The sequence below is a fragment of the Lissotriton helveticus genome, chromosome 10 (genome assembly GCF_964261635.1).
Source record: "Lissotriton helveticus chromosome 10, aLisHel1.1, whole genome shotgun sequence".
NCBI lineage: Eukaryota > Metazoa > Chordata > Amphibia > Caudata > Salamandridae > Lissotriton > Lissotriton helveticus.
The window spans coordinates 719,657,708-719,676,770 of record NC_136071.1 but is presented as its reverse complement, the minus strand read 5'-3'; the positions used below and the strand labels follow the sequence as shown (position 1 = coordinate 719,676,770).

The window sequence follows — 19,063 nt, the reverse complement described above, 5'->3', positions numbered from 1 at the left end:
TTATCATGTTGCTCCCTCCAGATGTCCTGAGGTCCCGGCTCCTTGAGTTTGCCTTTAAGTTGCTTTGAGAACCCTCCGGAATGTGGTTTTCTTACACTTGTTCTATCTACCTTTGGGTCCAAAACTAGGCTGAAGTCTCCCAAGAGTACAAGGTCGCCTCTGCAAACCCCATAGAACATCTATGGTATTGCATAGCAAGGCATCTTGCCCGGTGCTTGGAGTATGTATGTTCTCTATTTTTATCTTTTTACCCTCCAGAGTTCCCTTAACTATAAGATACTTGCCTTCTTGTCCTTCTTAACATCCAACTTAACAAAGCTAATGTGTTTATGCAGGAAGATAGCTACATCATTGCGCCTCGAAATACCAGAGGAATAGAAAATCTTGTTTCCTGGGAACATTTCAGATGTGTCTCCTGTATAGATAGAATGTCGTAATTCGTGTTCCAAATGAAGTGCAACAGTTTAGCTTGTTTATTTGCAGCATTCAATCCTTTTACATTCATGTAAGCACTTATGGGTATCAGAGACACCCAGGTCAAAGATAGTCACACCAAAGAGCGACTGAATGAGTTAAAATAAAGAACTAGGGTGTGTGCAAGTTTTCGTAAGCCCAAAAGTCCTGATTGACAAAACATTGTAATAAAGCTGGTCAGAAAATCCTCACTGTAGTCTTTCAGTGCAGTGGGAGGTCCTGTCTGGCTGAATGGACCTTCTAAGAATTGCTAGAAGGCTGTGTGCACACCATAAATGTTGGAGTGGTTCAAGATCCGGTGAGAGATCAGGCACCCCAATTGTGGATTCAATCATGAACTGTTATACCTTCCATGAACCTCTTTCCACCTAAGTATATGTCAGTGCCCATCTGCAGTTTTCTCAGAAGTGAAGCCTTTGGGTCAAGTGGAAGGCATCCTCTTTTCCTAAGTCGCTTGCCTAGAGTCCTTGTTGCAGCATGCCTCTAGGAGTTTGTTTTGTTGCTCTGTTCACTATTCTGTTGTGGTAGGTGACTCTCCCCTTAAACCAGTTAGATGTGCCAGGTGGTGCATCTTTAATGCAGATACCTAAAATCCAGGCCTCTGAGGTTCTAATTGAGGTCTGGAGAGATATATTCTCAAATACGATGCTGAAAGGGAAGAGTCAAAAATATCTACATTTGTTTTGCTTTAAGTGATCCGTAATGGGCTTGGAGTTTTGGCACCTGGCGAGTATCGTGGGAGCAATATCCTAGAAAAGTGAGAAATCATACTCGTAATGACTCACCTCGTTATTTTGTCTCACTCTTTTAAGGCTTTCTCCTTAGTTAAATAGCCATGGAGCTTTGCTAATATATCACATGGTCTATTTGATCGTCCTGCCCGTGTTACCCCACTCTATGCACTCTGTCCAATTTATTGTGGTCTAGGGGTTGTCAAGAATCACTGAGAAGAGTTCTCTCATAAACGTTTCCAGGTTTGAGCCCTCGCTCCCTCTCTAAGGCCTCATATGTGAATGTTCTCCCCCCGTGTGTGATTTTCAAGGTCCTCTAGTTTCCTTGTGATGGCCTCATTTTGCGAGTGAAAGGGGACATACTGATGTTCAAGTGTTGTGCTCCTCTACTTTAGGCAGTCGATCTGATCCTCCGCTTTTACGACTCTTGAGCCTCCGGAGTCTATGTTTGCATGTATGGCTGATATTCTTTCCTCCAAGTACATGCAGAGGGAGGTAAGCTCCCTGGTGATATCAGCCTTTGGTTTTTCTCATAATTGATCTTTGAATGATTGGAAACTTGAGAGGAGATCAGCCTTTGTCAAAGCCACGGTGGCAGGTTCTTCTTGAGGGCAACTGAGCTTATTTTGGATACGCTCAGGGTCTCCTCGTGGCACGCTCTAGTGGTCTTAAAGAACCCTGTGACCCTTTTATGGGTGTGTTTCTTAGGTGACATGAACTGGGTTTTCACTCTGCATGAGCACATTGTATATGTTAGTCCTTCATCGAGAATAGGGTGTTAATGTTGTCCCCTCTGAAGCAAGGAGTGCCTTTGCTGTTCTATGTCGTTTCTTCTTCAGGAAGCTGTGGGAAATCTGTTCTTTCTCTCCATTGAGGTATGCTCCGATCTCAGTGGTAAAGTCAATACTGACCTATAATTTATATTCTATTTGGTTTGGTTCTGTTTGGTAGCCCTGGCTTAATTAATTAAGGTGACTTTCAGGGTTACTAACAGTCTCCTGAATCTAGTGCACACATTAGTGTACAGTAAAATCACTGAAGATACAATTTAAAAGGAGTTAAGCATTTCATGAACATTGAAAACAAAAGGGAAACATTGTAACATCACAATGTCTAGCCCAACACATCTCCATGTGCTATCTCTAGGTGCTATGCTAGTTCTAGCAGACCATTCAATAACATGCCTATTTCTTGTGTTTGTGCGGTGGTGCACATACCTAGGACAACAATATATGTTTTCTATCTGTAATAGTTTGCCAGCTGTTTCAAGTGCACAGCCATCATTTTTATATAGGGACAAATATTGCCCTGGCAACATTCAATGAAGCCTGATCCTCGGATGAGTGTTGCTGAATCCTTCTCTGGTTACAGTGACATCTGTGCCCACGCCATATGGATCTGTGTCTTGGGTAAAATTTGTCTCTGAATCAAAGGTAAATTCTTGGAGTTTATAAAGGGTATTGACCACTGATTTTTATCTTATGGTTTATTCTTCTAATAGTACCCCTAACTAAGCAAGTGGCCTTATCTTTCAATAGCAAGTATACGTAGCAGTTTGATCTTGCAATAATTACCCAAGACAGAAGGTTTCATATTTCAATACTACACAGAAAGAGGTGATTTTGTCATTCAGTACTGGGCGGCTGGGTTTCTACATCTCATTTGCATGTCAGTTGCTGGGCAGGGTGAGACGATTTTGGGGAGAGAGAAGTGGGCCCTCTTATCTTGCTTCTTCAGCACTACATGACTGAGACTACTGAAGGCCTTTTCTGGCCTTGCATGCAGTAACTCAAAGCCAGACCCTGGGATGATTAGGCTCAATTGCCTGCCTCTCCCAGTACATTAACTTGACCTTTTTCTAGTGTGCAGCTTGGACTCTGTGAACCTCTTCTCACCCACTTATTCGCCCATACAGCAACTCCCACTCCCACCCACACATCCAAACAGTCACACATGGATACATACACTCACTCAGCCACTCACATAATATATGTTAGAAATAGTATCACTCATTAGTAGTACACAAACTATATTAATTTCACTTTTGTAGTACCTTAGTATATATGTTTAACACATAAAAACATTTAGAAAACACTCACAATCACTAGATGATGTCAATGGTGAAGTAATTTGTGATGTCCTGAGTGATGTCACTGACCATGTCATGAGTGATGTAATATGTGAGGTCATAAGCAGTGCATTGCGGGGAGCATAAGTCATAGTTAGCTCAGGTAACTATAACTGCTGAATTTGAGTGGTGTTGTATGATCGAAATCTGAGCCTGATTAGAACTCTAATCTTTGGTTTCTTTAGTGAATAGGCAGACAAACGGACAGACAGACAGACAGACAGACAGACAGATAGATAGATAGATAACCACATTTCGAAAGGAAATAGTTTTTTTGCTCTGCTAATAACTTTGGCGCTGTTTGACAAATCTTCACAAAACTTTCCAAAAACAAGTCTCATTCACCCCAGCTCCTTCCTGTAGAGTTTTGAGTGCTCCATTAAGCAGGGGCTGAGAAAAAGGTTGGCCCCAAAACACATTTTTTTCATTTATTTTTCTATAGGAAAATTGAACAGTCATATTGCAATAACTGTTAAAATGGAAAACAGGGCAGTGATGAATACAGTCATGGGAGATATTAGCTTCCAGGGTGGAGTCTGAAACATGAACATGCTGCTCCAGACACCTGAGGACTGGTAGTTGACTTCCAGCTCAGAGAGGGCAAAGTCCTATCAAGTGTTAGGGGATGCTGAAGATTACAGAACTCCTCTTTCATTACTCAGTACTCACTGTCTACTGTTTACTCTCCTGACAGTGAGTTGTAGTGTACCTCTGCAGCCATGTGCCATCCTGTACTTCGGAGTGTCCAGTCCAGCTCTTCTAACAATCATTGTGCTCAAAACCAGTTTCAGGCTATCTCTCTCCAAACCTCACTCCCGCTACACCTTTTTGAATGAGGTGCTCCCTATTCTCCTGGAGTCTGATGCAGAGAGTGGGACCACCTTAGGGGAAAAATGGGATTAACCTCGATATCCTTCAGACATATTACAAGGGTTGTGGCATTCTTGTGCTCTTAAAGTGAAATAAATGCCAAAATGTATTTGACTCCATAGGCCTTGTTAGACTTTTTCTTGAACAGGCCGACATGGGTATAAAATCTTTATTTCATATCTCCACTGGGGAAATGCTAGAAAAAGTTATTTCCTATTTAAAATCGTGGAGAAAAGGAAAAGTTGACACAAGATAGGGAAGGTTTAACAGTACCATTTTTCACTTAGAAATGCCAAAGAGAGCTTCTCCTATTCATTCATGGGCCCGCATAGACAGCCAGGCTTTAGTACCAACAGTGTGGGGAACAGATGTTGATGCTCTCAGACCGGAGACGAGCTCAGCTAAATAGGAGAGTGGCTAGGAAGTCGAAAACAAACTGCACAACGGCAGCTGTATTCTGCCATCTTTAACCCCTTCAGTGCTAATGACAAGGGTAACTCGTCATGGAGTTTCCATTGATTTCAATGGAAAGTCAATGGAAGTGCCTCAGGTGCCTTAGCAGCCAAGTGGTTAAAAGGGGCTGAAGGGGATGCTGAAACAATATAGAGGATTTTCCATTCACTAGCTAGTGCACTGGAAGAAAATTGTTAGTTTTCTCCTATGACTGGCTAGTGCCCTCAACCAACATCTCCTCCGAATACTCCAGGATCTAAAGACTCTACATGAAGAAGAAGATCTTGTTGGATGAAGATTCATGACTTCTGCTAGAAGAAGAGGACTCATATAGGACTCAAGGCACAAGGCTCCTGAAACCTGCTGGTACCTGGGACTGAAACTGTTCTCCAAGGGTCAAGTGATTGACCTCTTCCTTGGCTGCTTCACGTAGACAAAAAGCATCAGGACTCCTTGCTCCAAGAGGGACCAGCTGACTTTAAGGTAATGGACTCTACAGATGACCTAGATGGAAAAAGATCTGATGACTAGAAGCCTGCCATGATGACCATGAGGATTCAGGACTGACCAGGCGGAACCTTTCCAGCTCTTTGAAAAAGTTGGAAATTAGTAATTTTTCCAACCTCCAGAGGACTCAGAGAAGGTGCTGAAACGTGTCCAGGAAGGTAATACCAAAAGCCAGCGAACAATCCTGCTCCGACCCACCTGCAGTTTTCTGCCACACTGAAAACTGGTTCAGAGGGACCTCGTGGCAAAGGTCTCTGGCCTTGTGGAGCCCTGCCCAGCCATGGCCCCAACCTTGCTCTGCTGAAGGAGTTAGACTACCAAAAAACTAAGTCCAAATGTAAAATCTTGGGCCATGCCAAAGCAGTAATTCTACCCAACCCCCAAAGCGACCTCAGCCACTACAAAATCTGAGTGTTTCCAGCATGGGGCTTTCGATGCAAAAAATCAACAGTTTCACTGGGAGCTCTATAATGACGTAGCAAACTTCTCTAGGGACTGCCTATTACTTGCGTCAGGGCTATCAGAGTTTGGAAAGAGATACACTCATAACTGTTTTGACCTAACCAGAATCGGTTTATTGGTTTGGTAAAGGCACCCTCTACCAAATTAATAACTCTATTACTGACAATCATTTTATTAACCGCAAAGTAGATGACGTACAGTCAATCAGGCAAAGGTGCTCAGGCAGATTGTTTGGTTGACCAATTTAATTCTAATTTCCTAAGAAACCACAAATTCATATGTTATGGGAGATATTTCTTTTGTTTGGGGGGCTTCTGTCATGAGACTGGGTGATATAGTCGTAGAAATACTACACAACCCTTGCTCATGGACAACCTGCATTTAGACCAGACTATTGAGTAAAGTATGAGAAGAGACCACAGTATATGGCTAAATAAAATTCTTACGGTCTTGCGATCTCTACAACATGGCTATGCTAGGTGAAGCATGCATAGGATGATTTGCATCTGCTTCTGATTGAGAAATGATGTGAAGAGAGGGATGAAGAATGAGAGATGAAGACCACCTGGTGTGGATTCAAAGGTGAAATCTGGCAGTGCTGATGACTTGTAAAAATCCCAGCTCAAGTTGACAATTTGCAGTGATTAAAGGTGGCCATGGTGGCAAGGTGACACAATTATGAAGGTTTGCTCACACTGCTGCTGAATCTTAAAGCTTGGCCTGAGGATGTGTGTGTGTTGTGTGGTTGAGGGACACCGAAAATCATGTTGCACTTCTTGCCTAGGTCCATAAAATAGGGAAGGATATCATATCAATAAATATTCAGGCTGATAACTCTTTAAGCCTCAATACTAGATGCCCGCACACTTGAATGGCAATGGCCTCTTCCTATTTACCAATAATATTGGTACCAGTAACTCCAAGGGGATATTAGTAGAACTTTACAAGTGGGCCCAGACGGTTCTCCTAGAAATGAAAATTACTGGGAAACTTGACAATTAAGATCCCAATTCCATAATAATTGCTCGCTTAGTTTAGTATTTCATCCTGATATTCCACCTACTTTCAACAGGTAAAGTCGCTGAGTAAAGTACCGAAAGGTGCAGGTTACAGTGGATCTCGTAATTGAAAAGCGGGTAGCAACGCCTGTTATGAACCCTAAATGATTTACCAGGCTACTCTTAATTAAGCCCTTTTATGTCTAAAAAAGAAGAAAAGCATGCAAGGTACACCTGTGTTTCAGCAACCCCTTTAGAAAAATACTTTCGTTTGGTTTTATCTCCGACATGTTTTCCTACAATGGCAGATTAACAAACAAATGATTTGTTCTTAATGTGCGGACTCATTTAAAATCTTCATTGTATGCTATGTTACTTGAACTAAATCGTCACTTTTCCATCATTTCTTCTTGAAAAAACAAAAAAAGAAGCATTTACTTCTAATAAAAGAAATCAAGTGTTACTAGGAAAGGATAGTATGCATTTTATTCCTCCCCAAAAGCTAAACATAACACAGTAAAAGGCAGGTATACATTTAAAAGTATGCAGCATCTTTTCTCATTGAAAAGAAAAAATCACCAGGACCACTTCATATGAGTTTGCATTCACCATATCTTTTATTCATTATTGACCTAATCCATGTGTACATTTATCCATAATGCACGTGCTCCGACTTTTCTGATGGAGTGAAAAAAGCTTATTGTTGGACACATTTCATACGTGACCACTACGCAAAAATTAAAAGGGATTTCCATCAACAGAGTGGTGTTTTTCACAGTTTTCACAATGCCTCATGTGGCATCAATTTTCACTTGAGTTTCAATGACCTAGAACATTTTTAGGACGTAATAACATTCCCTTTTCCACCAACTATTCCGGACACATGCAATTAATTAATCTTTTGAAAGCACTGAGTTAGATAAATCTAAGGTCTCCTGTTGATACCCTTTATAATTAGACCATGAAACTGCTTGTGAATTCCATTCTACCAATTCAATATGGATACTCCGAAAATCACATTCAATGTACACAGTGTTTGAAATATTAAATAGATTGTTTTTAATTAATAATTGGATCAACTCTAATTAATTGTCTTAATGTTCAATGAATTACACGGCCCTAAACACTGAAGGGATATGATGGGGAAAAAAACAAAAGAAAATTTACTGAATTGTTTTTGAAAAAGCAATATTATTCAACATCAGGATTCAATAGATCATTGCTGGATTAATCAAATTAGCAGCAAATGTTTCACCTAATCCAGTTCTAGCTAAAACAACGCTGCATTCCGCCGTGTTGAAATTACCAAAGAAATTCAATCAAACTTTTGGGGAAATACGTGTTGCAAAAAGTTCTGGAGACCTGACTTCAATCTGACACTTCAAAACAAAATCTTCACATCATATTGAAAAATGAGTAAACATTGATTGAGAAGAGGCTAAATCAAACGTTAAAGAGGAAAATCAAATTAGAAGCATTATGGAAGACCCTGCCTCCAAGGAACCATGCAGGACACAAATGGAGGCACAGAAACAGTTTTGCGTGGTGTGGAGTAAGAATGAATGGGTTAGAGAAAAGTTTAAATCATGCATAGGGAGGGAACTTGATAAGAATGGGAGAAATCAATAGAGCAAACATGCCCGACTGCAGAGAAACACTATTTAATTTTTGCAGATAAAAATAACTATAATTTGGAGCAATTGATCATCAGCACCATTTTGGTTTCCAAATCAACATATCCAAATTAAGCACGCAATCAATAAGATTTGTAAAATTCTGGCAAAAATGTAACATTTTATAAAAGATTTTTAAAAATGTTTAAAGAGTCGTAATTTACGCCTGGAATTTGATCATTTGTCCGTACAGAACTGTATGGCTGAAAAATCATATAACACGAGGATGCATGGCGTCACTTTATATATGAAAATAACTAAACAACAATGAAAAATTAACCAGTATTGATTAATCTAAATCTTACAGGAGCTTTCAAAGGGCAGTCAAGTACTTACTTGAAAATACAATACATTAATGAAATTAAATAGAAATAAATGTACTCTTCCTGCGTTAGAAATATGTGGATTTGCAGGTTGAGCACTGTGTCTGTCATTCTTAGAAGCGAAGGTCGTATGAGCAAAATAGCTTCGAAGTTTGGTTTACATAATGTACTTCAGTGGCCTCCAAAATCGAATTCTACATTTCTGAATATTTACCACAAGTATTTTAGCACTCACTGGCCATACTGAAATGCATTCTACATCCCAGCAGATCCAGTCAGGCCCCCTGCAAACCAGCGAAAAAACACAAAAAACACAAGGTTTTTGCATCAAAGAAGGCAAAACGTTAACAACCACACTGCCTTGTCAAACCCAAACAAGAGGTATGTCCACTTGGCTCAGGTTCAGTTGCAATTCTGGGGATTGTAACCTGACCACTGAAACTACTCACCCTACTGTACAAATAAGTAATAATGCAAGCTTAATGTAAGGTATAACAAGAGCCAGCATCGTCCTCTCTAAAAAGTGTGAGTTGTCCTGAAAAAATGTACATACACAAAGCAAAACTGTGCTCAAGTGTTATGTTCAGGTAATATGGTGCAATTCTGTTGACAGCCTTTGTAGGGGATACTTTTATTTTAGTGATTCGGTTTGGAAGACTTCTTCTTCTTCTGCTCCTCCCTGTACTTTGGCTTCTTCCGCTTACCGCCATCTTTGTACCCTAGGAAAACATGTTTCACAAAACACTGTTCACAAAACTGGTGTACTACAGTATAACAGTCACATGCCACAAAATCTGTAAATGTTTCTTTGCCTTAAAAAATACCAAGTAGATTTGTGCAGAATTAAAAGGAAACAATGAGGGTGACATAGCTAAGTAATTACACGACTAAATGTAGGCTGGGAATAGTGCAATCTGTATTTTAACTCTTGTCGAAAAACTCATCAGCAGTGAGAGCAAGGTCTTTTACAAGCAACTGGCGAATTAAATATAATTGAAGTGTAATTGTCCCCAGATGAAGAATATTTTTAGAAACAAGCAAAAGGAGAAAAGGTCCATAGAAAAGACATTTTAATCTTCAACCACCTGACAAAATAAATACTATGTATATGTGCACTAATAACATTTCTAATTCAACAGCAGGTTTTGTTATATTCTACTAAAGTAATGTAGTTGAGTGAAGTTGAATGCCCCTTTGGAAACATAAGACTTTCTAGACATGAACGCAGAGCCTCTCTTAATGCAGGTGAGCATATGGGCCCTGATTATGATGTCAGCCAGGGACATCATCGTGGATTCAGGACCGAACAACTTCCAGTTAGCGGTCCCAACCGCAGTATTACAATGCGACCTCACATGGTGTGGTAGCATACTCCCATTTCTCTTTGGGAGCTTGTGCAGCGGCCGTAAACCGGCCGTGGCACAAGCTCCCATAGAGAAATGGGAGAATCTGTTAATCCCTGCACCGCATAGCAGGCACCTCAAGGTGCCTGCCACACGGTGCAGGGATTAACAGGGAGCACCATAGGTACTTCCTCTGCCCCAAACCGGAGTCTGTAGGAAGAAGGGGGCATTGCTAGGGGCACTTTCCGACAGGCTTTCCATGTCAGAAAGCCCATCATGGAAAGCTTTTCGGAAACCAACATCGTAATCCCGACTATCAATTATGACCGCTTACAATGAAATAAAAGGGTTGGAAATTAAAGCATTGATGTCAGCCGGATAGCCTCCAACCTGCGGCCCTTTGTATTTCATTATTCTTAACCTACGTGCCTAAAGATAAAAACAGCCTTATTGGCCACAAGGGATTAGAGTAATTTTATATATGGGCCTGTGAAATGGATCAAATGGATGTAATGTCATTTTCTACTAGTGTGATGTCACATCACAAGAAAATAAAGTAGATGTTGCCACCCCTAGTGCAGAGTGATATGTGCTGTAGGTTCATGGAAAGCAAATCTCCCCCAGTTCCAGTAGGTTAGAGTATTTGTGTTTACCACGAGATGGGTAATGCTGCAGGACTTTACAACAAGGATTCCTGGCAACAACTCACAGATCAACTTTGCTGTTGGGAGAGGATGCTGATGTTCCTGCTTTATCACCACAAGAGGAGGAAGGTGCTTCATGTCTACGTAGAAATAGGGGGTGGTGGGATCAGAAGCCTGGAAGGGAGGGAGGGCGGACAGTTTATAACTTACCTGGATCCCCATTGTATTCCCTCATCACCATCTTCGATTTCTTTATAGACACATTAGGGAGGCCATAAGGACAATCAAGGGTTAGAGAGGGAACCTCTGGCGAAAAGGGCATGGAACCTAGAATTCAAGATTTCTATCCATAAATGCAGACCTTTCACAAGGCCATCAGAGACTCCTGGTAACTGCCTCTGCCTATCTATGATGTTGTTGGGGCCTCTCAACGAACAATGGAGTGTTCAGGAGGCAACTCTTTTTATGCATCTTAACAATTATATGCAATCCATATGAAGCTGTGAACTTCAAAGGCAAAAGACGAGTCGTGGACTAACGCCATCACATGGATCCTATGCATTGTTTACATGGATGAAATATTATTAAGTCTGCTTAATTACCCTAACATGATGAACATACCGCCCAAAAGCCAAGCACAAAATCCCAAAACAGGTCTAGCTATATATAATTCCACAAGGTTGTATCATCTGTAAGGACAAAGAACTTTAAATGTGTTGAATTTGAAGGAATGAAAAGATAGGAAAATAAGAAACAAACTTCATTGTGGATTATGTTTGACGTCCTGCCCATCTTGTGGTGAATGTGATTGTGTTAATAAAAGTAAACACATTTTGCAATTATTAATTTATTAACCCAATTAGTTTGTTCATGGTCAAATATTGAAAACCCAGAGAAGTGCATAAAAATATGAAATAATCCAGACTATATTTCATTAGTTGCCATCTCTACATAGACAATTGGAAGAATTGTCCCACAAAGGAGTATTGCTATTTAGTGTATCCGTTTTTCCCCCCAGTAGTGAAACCTGGACACACAAAGTATTGTTTTCTAATACATGGTTTGCAGTGTGAGCAAGACAACATCTATCATTCCAAGTTGTAAACGGATTTGGAGAAAAGAATGTAAATGAAGGTCTGGATAAGAATGTAGGAGAGTAGGGTCTGCTTCCTATGGTTATCCCCACTTTTTGCGGTGTTTCACTGGTTTTTCGACTTTATTATGGGTGTGGCCCTGCTAATCAGGCCCACAGCCTGGCTGTTCTCTCTCTAAATTGATACCATGTACTTTAGGTATATACCAGATTGGTTACTGGGTCACCCTTGTGAGTCCCTGTATATGGTACCTTAGGTACCCAGGGCATAGGTGCACCCTATGCCTACCAGGGGCTGCAGCAGGTATTGTGCCACCCCTGGCTAGCCTTCCAAACTGACACCACAGGTTTGCAATTGCAGCCTGGGTAAGGTGGTGTTATCACCCCTTACTTAGATATAGTATACCTATATCTATCTATATATATAGACACATATTAACCTATAAGTCACTCCTATGGCAGGCCTCGACAATCCTGGAGGCAGAGTGCTTGGTTTTGTGTGAGAGTGTGCCCTAGCATGAGCTGAGCCCCTCTGCAGGTTTCAGAACCATCTCCTTATAGCTGTTCTATGATATAGCTATACCATATACTCTTAAGTGCATTATAATCCTCGCGGTTAATGCTAACTTTGGTTTGGCTTTATCAAAACATGTAGTGTAAGGTGTCAAACACTTTGGAATACTACCCACCCCCACCAGTTCTGGCGGCAGGGGTAGCATTCCACCCTTCTAGAGGGAGAAGACATGTAGTCACTGGTAAACCCGGTTAAAGTTAAACAGAGCCGCAGCATCACAAAATGGATGCTGCTGCCACAGACACGAGTCTGCCCTCCTGCTGCTGGACGAAACTCCAGCAGGGGAGGCCTGGACAATAGGTTTCCTGTCAGCCAGGAACATCAGCACCTCCCCAGACAGGCTTTAGTGTATTGGGGCAGGGTGGGTTGCATTCAGTGAATGCTTTTCAGATACTGCTTGGGGCACACAAGGTGCTCCATGCATTTCCCAGTTCAAAACGGTTGCTGGGGCACTCAGCCCCAGCTCTGGCGCGAAACTGGACAAAGGGAAAGGGTTGTAACCACCCCCTCCCCAGGTCCTCCCATAGGTGGGACCCTAGAGTTAGTCCAACCCCTAAACTTACTATAAGAATAGGAGCCCAGTCCCTGAGACTTTAGATTACCCTGGACGAAACTCTGATACATAATTCCTGGACCTTCGACATTCCATTTTGACTGGAAGATAGAAGAAATCTCCCTTGTGGTCAAGGAGTGACCACCCTGTCCAAACAGGCACCAACAGCATCTATGCCAGTCTGCATTTTCAAGGCTCCTGCCAGATCTTGAAGAATCTGCAACATGGGACATGGACTTCCAGACATCTCGGATGCTGACCTACGCTCCCAGCAAAGCTTAGACCTGTAGCGGACACGAGAGACGTGGGACCAGAACTCCTGGACATCCTGCATCTTTGCAACTGCACCTGCTTCCCGAGGTATCCTGAAGTTGTGCATTGGGGTATTTGAAGGCCCTGCCCCGAGCACCTTTTGCACCGAAGCTCAGAGGCCTACAATCCACGAGTGTCCCGTGGGTCCATTTTGTGCATTTCCGCTTGAGGCCCCTTTGCGGTTCCTAGTCTGTTGGCTAGCGAGCCCCCACAAAGGGCCATCTTTGATTTCTTGAGCTTTCCTGGATGCTCCAGACGTGCTCTCACCCCTCTCCAAAGATGGAGTCCCTCAAACCTTGCTGGTCTGCACCAAAGCCAATCTCGACATTTTGTGTGGGTTGCTGTTGCCAAAACGTATTGGGTCCAATCTGGATTGTGACACTGCAGTCAACTAGATCCTTTGTGGGACAGCTCGAATCCAGCTCCTGGTCATCATCAACGCCTCCTGGTCCCCGTGGCTGAAGAGACAAGCTTCACCTCTTTCACCAGAAAGCACCCAACATCGGCTTGCATCTTCCTGTCGCCATCCTGGTCACTGGCTATTGACCCAGACTCTGTCCCTTCTGCTTTCAGGTTCTTCACATCTCCGATCCACCCTTGGATCCACATGGACACTTTTCCTCTGGTCGCCTGCAGCACTTCTTCGCAGCTCTCCATTGGAATCGACGACGAAACCCAACACCAAAATACACCTATGCACCCGGCTTCCCTGGGTGAGGTAACACGAGTACTCTGGTGCTCCCATGGGTCTTGACTCTCGAAGTGTCCTAGTCTAAAAGGGTTCCATTGTAGTTCACCTAGAAGTGCCCTTAATCTTTAAAATTGTAACTTGTTTGTTTTCCATAGAAAGTCAATGGTTATCCGTGGCTGTGTTTAGACAGTGCACGCATCCCCCGTGGGCCTCCTGCATCCTAACCTTTAGTGATTCTAGGTAGCCCCAGCGGTTCTACAGTCCCTAGGCCTGCTTTCTAACTCTCATGTGGTTCTTATACCACTATTTTAGTATATGGTTTTTGAGGCCCCTAGGGCATAACTTATACTGTGCAACTTATCGTATGCTAATTAAGTTCCTTGTATTGTACTTTTACCTCTGACCTCATAAAGAGTCCAGAGGGGTTATTTTTAGAATAAATACATATATCTTTGATATATACCTTGTGTGGTGTGCTATCATTTGATCATTCAAGAGATTATAATTGGTAAAACAACTAGCTTAACTCGCCTCTAAGTCTTAGCCTGAAGGGTGCTCTCCACAGCTACCACTAGGATAGCTTTCTATAAGGTTGACTTAACAACCTACCATCAATAAGGGTGGTTTGGACTGGTGCAAGGTACCCACTAGAATAGTGGACATCATATACCAGGCCAACTTCTCACAAAGAAGAAGGTTGGGGAAAGAGGGAATGAAAGCAAAGATGGTACTTGTTATGGGACTATAAGTAATGAGGTGAAAGTCAGGCAAGCCCTGATATAGAGTGGCACCGATTTCGGTGGCAGTGGCCTATAGAGAAATGAGTGCCTGTCTCAGATTCTTATGCTGTTTAGGCGGAGATGATATGAAAAAAAGCAACGCAACATTCCAATGTTCCAATGTTGTTTAAACAAAGGCCTCTCGGAGCCCTAGGGGATTTAAATCCCCTCAGACTCCAAGAGGCCTTTGTTTAATTTGTTAGAACATTCTGCCCTCTAGTGGCAGAATGTTCTAATAGCCTTATAGCCCTTCGTAGCTGGGCTATACCGGCTATTAAAGTCCTGCTACCTTGTTAAAGGCCTTCGCCTACGACTCGGGCCTTTAACGCTGGAGCGGGCCTTTAATAGCCAGTATAGCCCGTTACGGAGGGCTATAAGGCTATATTAAGTTATGCGCTTGCTAACTGGTAAAAGATTTAATTAGTCATATATGTCTTTGTATGTAAGTCGTATTTGTACAGTGCAAATGTAGGCAAAAGGCACTTGGGCGCCATACAGAGCCAAAGGCCAAAATACAGTCAAACCAGTAAACCTAGTGGACGCAGGGTTCTGAGAATGGAGGTAGACGGTTAATTCATTGTGTAATGCTCTTCAAGATCCTTAGTGCATAAATGAAGAAAACCTGTTGCTTGGATGGATTTAACCCAGATCTCTTGACTGGGGGTGAATGTATGATTAATTCAGCATTCCGTCCATCATTTGTTTGGATAGCACTTTTCGCCCTAAGTGGGATGGGTATGCCATGACGTGGTTCCCTTGTTCATTGTGCCACTGGATTCAAGCTAGCCTGGCTCATGAGGGGTAATACCCCGAAACCGGTCCCAGGATGCTTGTTTCCGGTCTAGGGAGGACCTGGCTTGGCAGTTCAGGCTGCACTGTTCCCATGAGGAGCAGGGTCAAGATTGATTTGCATATGGCTGGGTCTAACCTGGAGTGGCATGGTTTAACCCAGACCTCTGGACTGGGGGTGAATGTATGATTCATTCAGCAGTCCATCCATCATTTGTTTGCGTAGTGCTTTGTGTTTTTTGCCACTTCTTAATCTCCAGTCGGATGGTGTCCTGGCTTCAGGTGTGCCAAGAGCCACTGGAGGTGTGGAGCTTGCAACCAGATGCAAAGGCGTGCTGTTTGTGATGGCTTTGTAGATGATTTCCGTGGTTTTGAAGAAGGTGCGGGCCCCAAGAGAATCAGTGGAGTTCTAACAGAGTGTGCTAGCTTAATAATATAGCATTAGGCGGAGGCAGACTGCTATTTCAATTTCCAGGTCTATGTCAAGTGTTGCTCGAATGAGCCACACAATCAAGTCTAAGACATTTTATCTTAAACTCCAGTATAAATTACTGCCATTGTAAACTGTTAAAATTCATGTTAAAATTGCCTTCACAGTCCCTCTTATTTCTGTCATCTTTTATTTCCATATGACCACTACCGGCTCACCAGCATGGTCAAGGGGACATGTTTTCCTTGATAACCTCTTTATCAAAAGAAATATAATTGCATTACATATAGAACATTTACTCTCAAACGTAGATAAAATATGGGAACTGTAGAAATATTACTGAAACCTAAGTAAAAAAATTAAAAAGCTCTGGTACTGAACCAAAAATATGACAAAAATACAGTCTGACACAATAGTCACAGAAAATATTTAAAATATGAAAAACAGCCAAGAACCCCCGACCCAGTCTCGAATTCTAAAACCATTGAATAGTGGAGAGCCAGCCTGAATAAAAAAAGAGGCTAATTATGGAAAGGTGGTAATTTTAAATCTTCTGAATAGCACTGCGAGCATCATTTCTCCATCAGTGCAATTTCCGCTGGAGGATTGTCGGTGGGAAGAATTACCACTGCCACATCTGAATGAAGTCCCAAATGTTGGTGGATTTGTCTAGTTTAGTAGGGAAATTACTGTAAGAATTACCTCCACCATAGTATATCTATTAGGTGAGGCAATTCTGCCAGGTGTAATCCACTGGATTCAGTGGTTCCTTCAAAAACTGGAGGATTTTCTGTTACCAGAAACTCTAAATGAAGCACTGTGTTTTTAGCATTGTCCGGAAAAGAACCACTGGCATCCTTTAGAGTTGGGTGATAAAGGAATGTCTTCTGATTTGTGGATAAAGAAAGCAATATCCCATTGGAGAATTCTCAGCCATGAAGAACATTCTGGCATAAACATCTCCACCATATGGGTTGACGGGCGGAGGTAGTTTTGGTAAAGGATTTCCCACACTACAGAATCATACATCGGAGCTACCTCCAATAATTGGAGGATTTTCTTTAACCAGCGAACCCTGCGGTCAAGATTTATAGCTGGGCAATTCAGGAATATCCTCCACTTCTTTTTTGTAATGGTTTTTATTAACTGTACAATAAAGTATTACTTACTTACGCTTCTTAGAGGATGTGGGAAATGCTTCACTAATGGATTGTACATTCCATTTGGGAAAAATATCTTTGCAAGATAGATACTAAAGCAGCGATAACCTCATGAGATAATGTCCCATCCAGCCGCAGCCTGTGCAGGTAAGAGCGATGGAGCACGCTGGGAGAGGGGTTGGGGGGGGTTTTGGGGGGGTTCATCCGACGGACGATGATGAGGGAAAATTAAATAAATAATAAATGGTCCCTCTTCATCGTCTGTCAAAATACCCCGCCCCAACCGGGACCCATCGCTCTTACTTGCATGGGCCGCGGCTGGCTCCATCAGTGGAGAATACTTCAACAGACAACTGTTCCCCTTGCTTCAACAATCAGAGACGATTCTATTGGCAAGCAACTATAAAATAGGCACTGTATTTTTTAACTCTATCGAAGGAGGCAGGGTAAAAAGGCAGTACATTTTATGCAAAAGTCCTACAATGGAGTGTGGCAGCTAAAAACCCTGCATGTCAGCTCCATGCAGTTCTTCCCAATGATCACTTGCGCTATTTAAGAAGAGGCACGTCCAATCCACTCAGCCCTTCCTCTTTTTGAATTTTCTGTCTGTTGCCTAGAGATTTATTATCAGATTGTTTCATATTTCAATGTCACTTCATACATTCAGGTCATTTTATGTTCTATATGATAATCCAATCACATGTTCCTGTGTCAAAAATAGTAATAAAACCGCAGTGTTTTGCGAATTTATGGAAATCCTTATTTTAAAACAGATTTTCAGATCAAACATGACATTTGGGGGCAGGCCGGTCTGTGAATAAGTTATATACATATATTTCTTCGAGTCAATTTCTATTGCGCTCCTCAAAACAACTGAATATATCATTGTGCAGGAAACAATGCCTATGTCTCTAGGGTGCCCCCGTTCGGTTCTTATAGCGTGTGAACAGCACAGGATTTTTGGGAAACCAATCTATATGCATATTAATCCAATTCAAATGCAAACCGGTTCTATCGCATTTGAAATTAGATGCCGTATGCAAATAACTAAGATGTGGAATTTCAATTTCTGGAGGCCCTGTTTGGTTTGCGGCACTTCGGGACCACAAAGCTGACTCCCTGTGTCGTATTGTTTTTAAATAATGCAGTTTCCTGGAAAAGGGGCCTGTGAATAAGGCGGTGGCGTCCATTCTTCCTGCGCGCTGCACGCACTGTGTGTACCTACTTATTAACTTCGTACAGTTCAAAGATATACATTTTCTTTTATTTTAACCATTTGGTTTTCCCTCCTGGGGGCCGCTCTCTTCAAATTTGTTGACGTGTATCTTTACTAGTGAATTTCCTATGTGGACAATTGCAATTTCTGGAGCGCCATTTAGAGAAGAGTTGAGTCAGAAAACCTGCTAAAAAAAAAAGCGGATTTACATCCGCTCCCAGGCGGCACATTCACCAGACTTGGCATATTGATAATATTTTGGCGTAGAGCAGCGCCGCAAGCCTTCTAGCCGCGCTGTCCCAATTTAAAAGAAAAGCGCCGTATCTTGTAGATATGGCGCATTCCTGCCCTTTCTGCCAGCGCACAAACTGCAGCTGAGCGCCAAAGCAGGCACCCGTGCACCATGGTGCAAGGGTGTCTGTGTTGTTGGCATGATTGTTTTTGTGGAGGAAGGGACACCTTCCTGCACAAAAACAATTAAAAGAAGCGTGTTACTCATTCTATGTGTGCTGCAGAATGCAGCATACGTGTAAAGAGGAAAAAACAAGTAGAAATTTAAACATTTCTCCTAGTTTCACCTGTTTTGGGAAGGCGTTAGTTTTGGCCCAGATTTACGCTATGTTGTAAATCTGGGTGTGACCAAGAGTCTCGGCTGATAGACGAGGATTCCCCTAACAAGGAATGGTGGGTTGTTGACTCTACCATGTCTCCTTCTCTTCATCCCCCTCAGAACGAGTGGAGCAGTGACAGACATCCGCTTTGGTCAACGCAGGAGGAAGAATTGGGTGAAGGCTCCTTTAACTGGGCGTATGAGTATGGAGAGGATACACCCCAGCTGAAGACCACGCGGTAGGATTGGT

The 19,063-nt window shown here is 42.3% G+C and overlaps 1 protein-coding gene across 2 annotated transcripts in view; it reads right to left on the bottom strand.

Moving 5' to 3' along the window:
- Window positions 1–7,217: 7,217 nt before the first annotated feature.
- The window catches only part of DNAJB6 (DnaJ heat shock protein family (Hsp40) member B6), a 451,460-nt gene continuing 439,614 nt past the window's right edge, over window positions 7,218–19,063 (bottom strand). For both annotated transcript variants that reach the window (XM_078663269.1, XM_078663268.1), the window contains exon 10: window positions 7,218–9,338. In XM_078663269.1, the coding sequence (XP_078519395.1) occupies window positions 9,256–9,338 (83 nt within the window). In that variant the 3' untranslated portion in view covers window positions 7,218–9,255. The remainder of the gene's footprint in view (window positions 9,339–19,063) is intronic.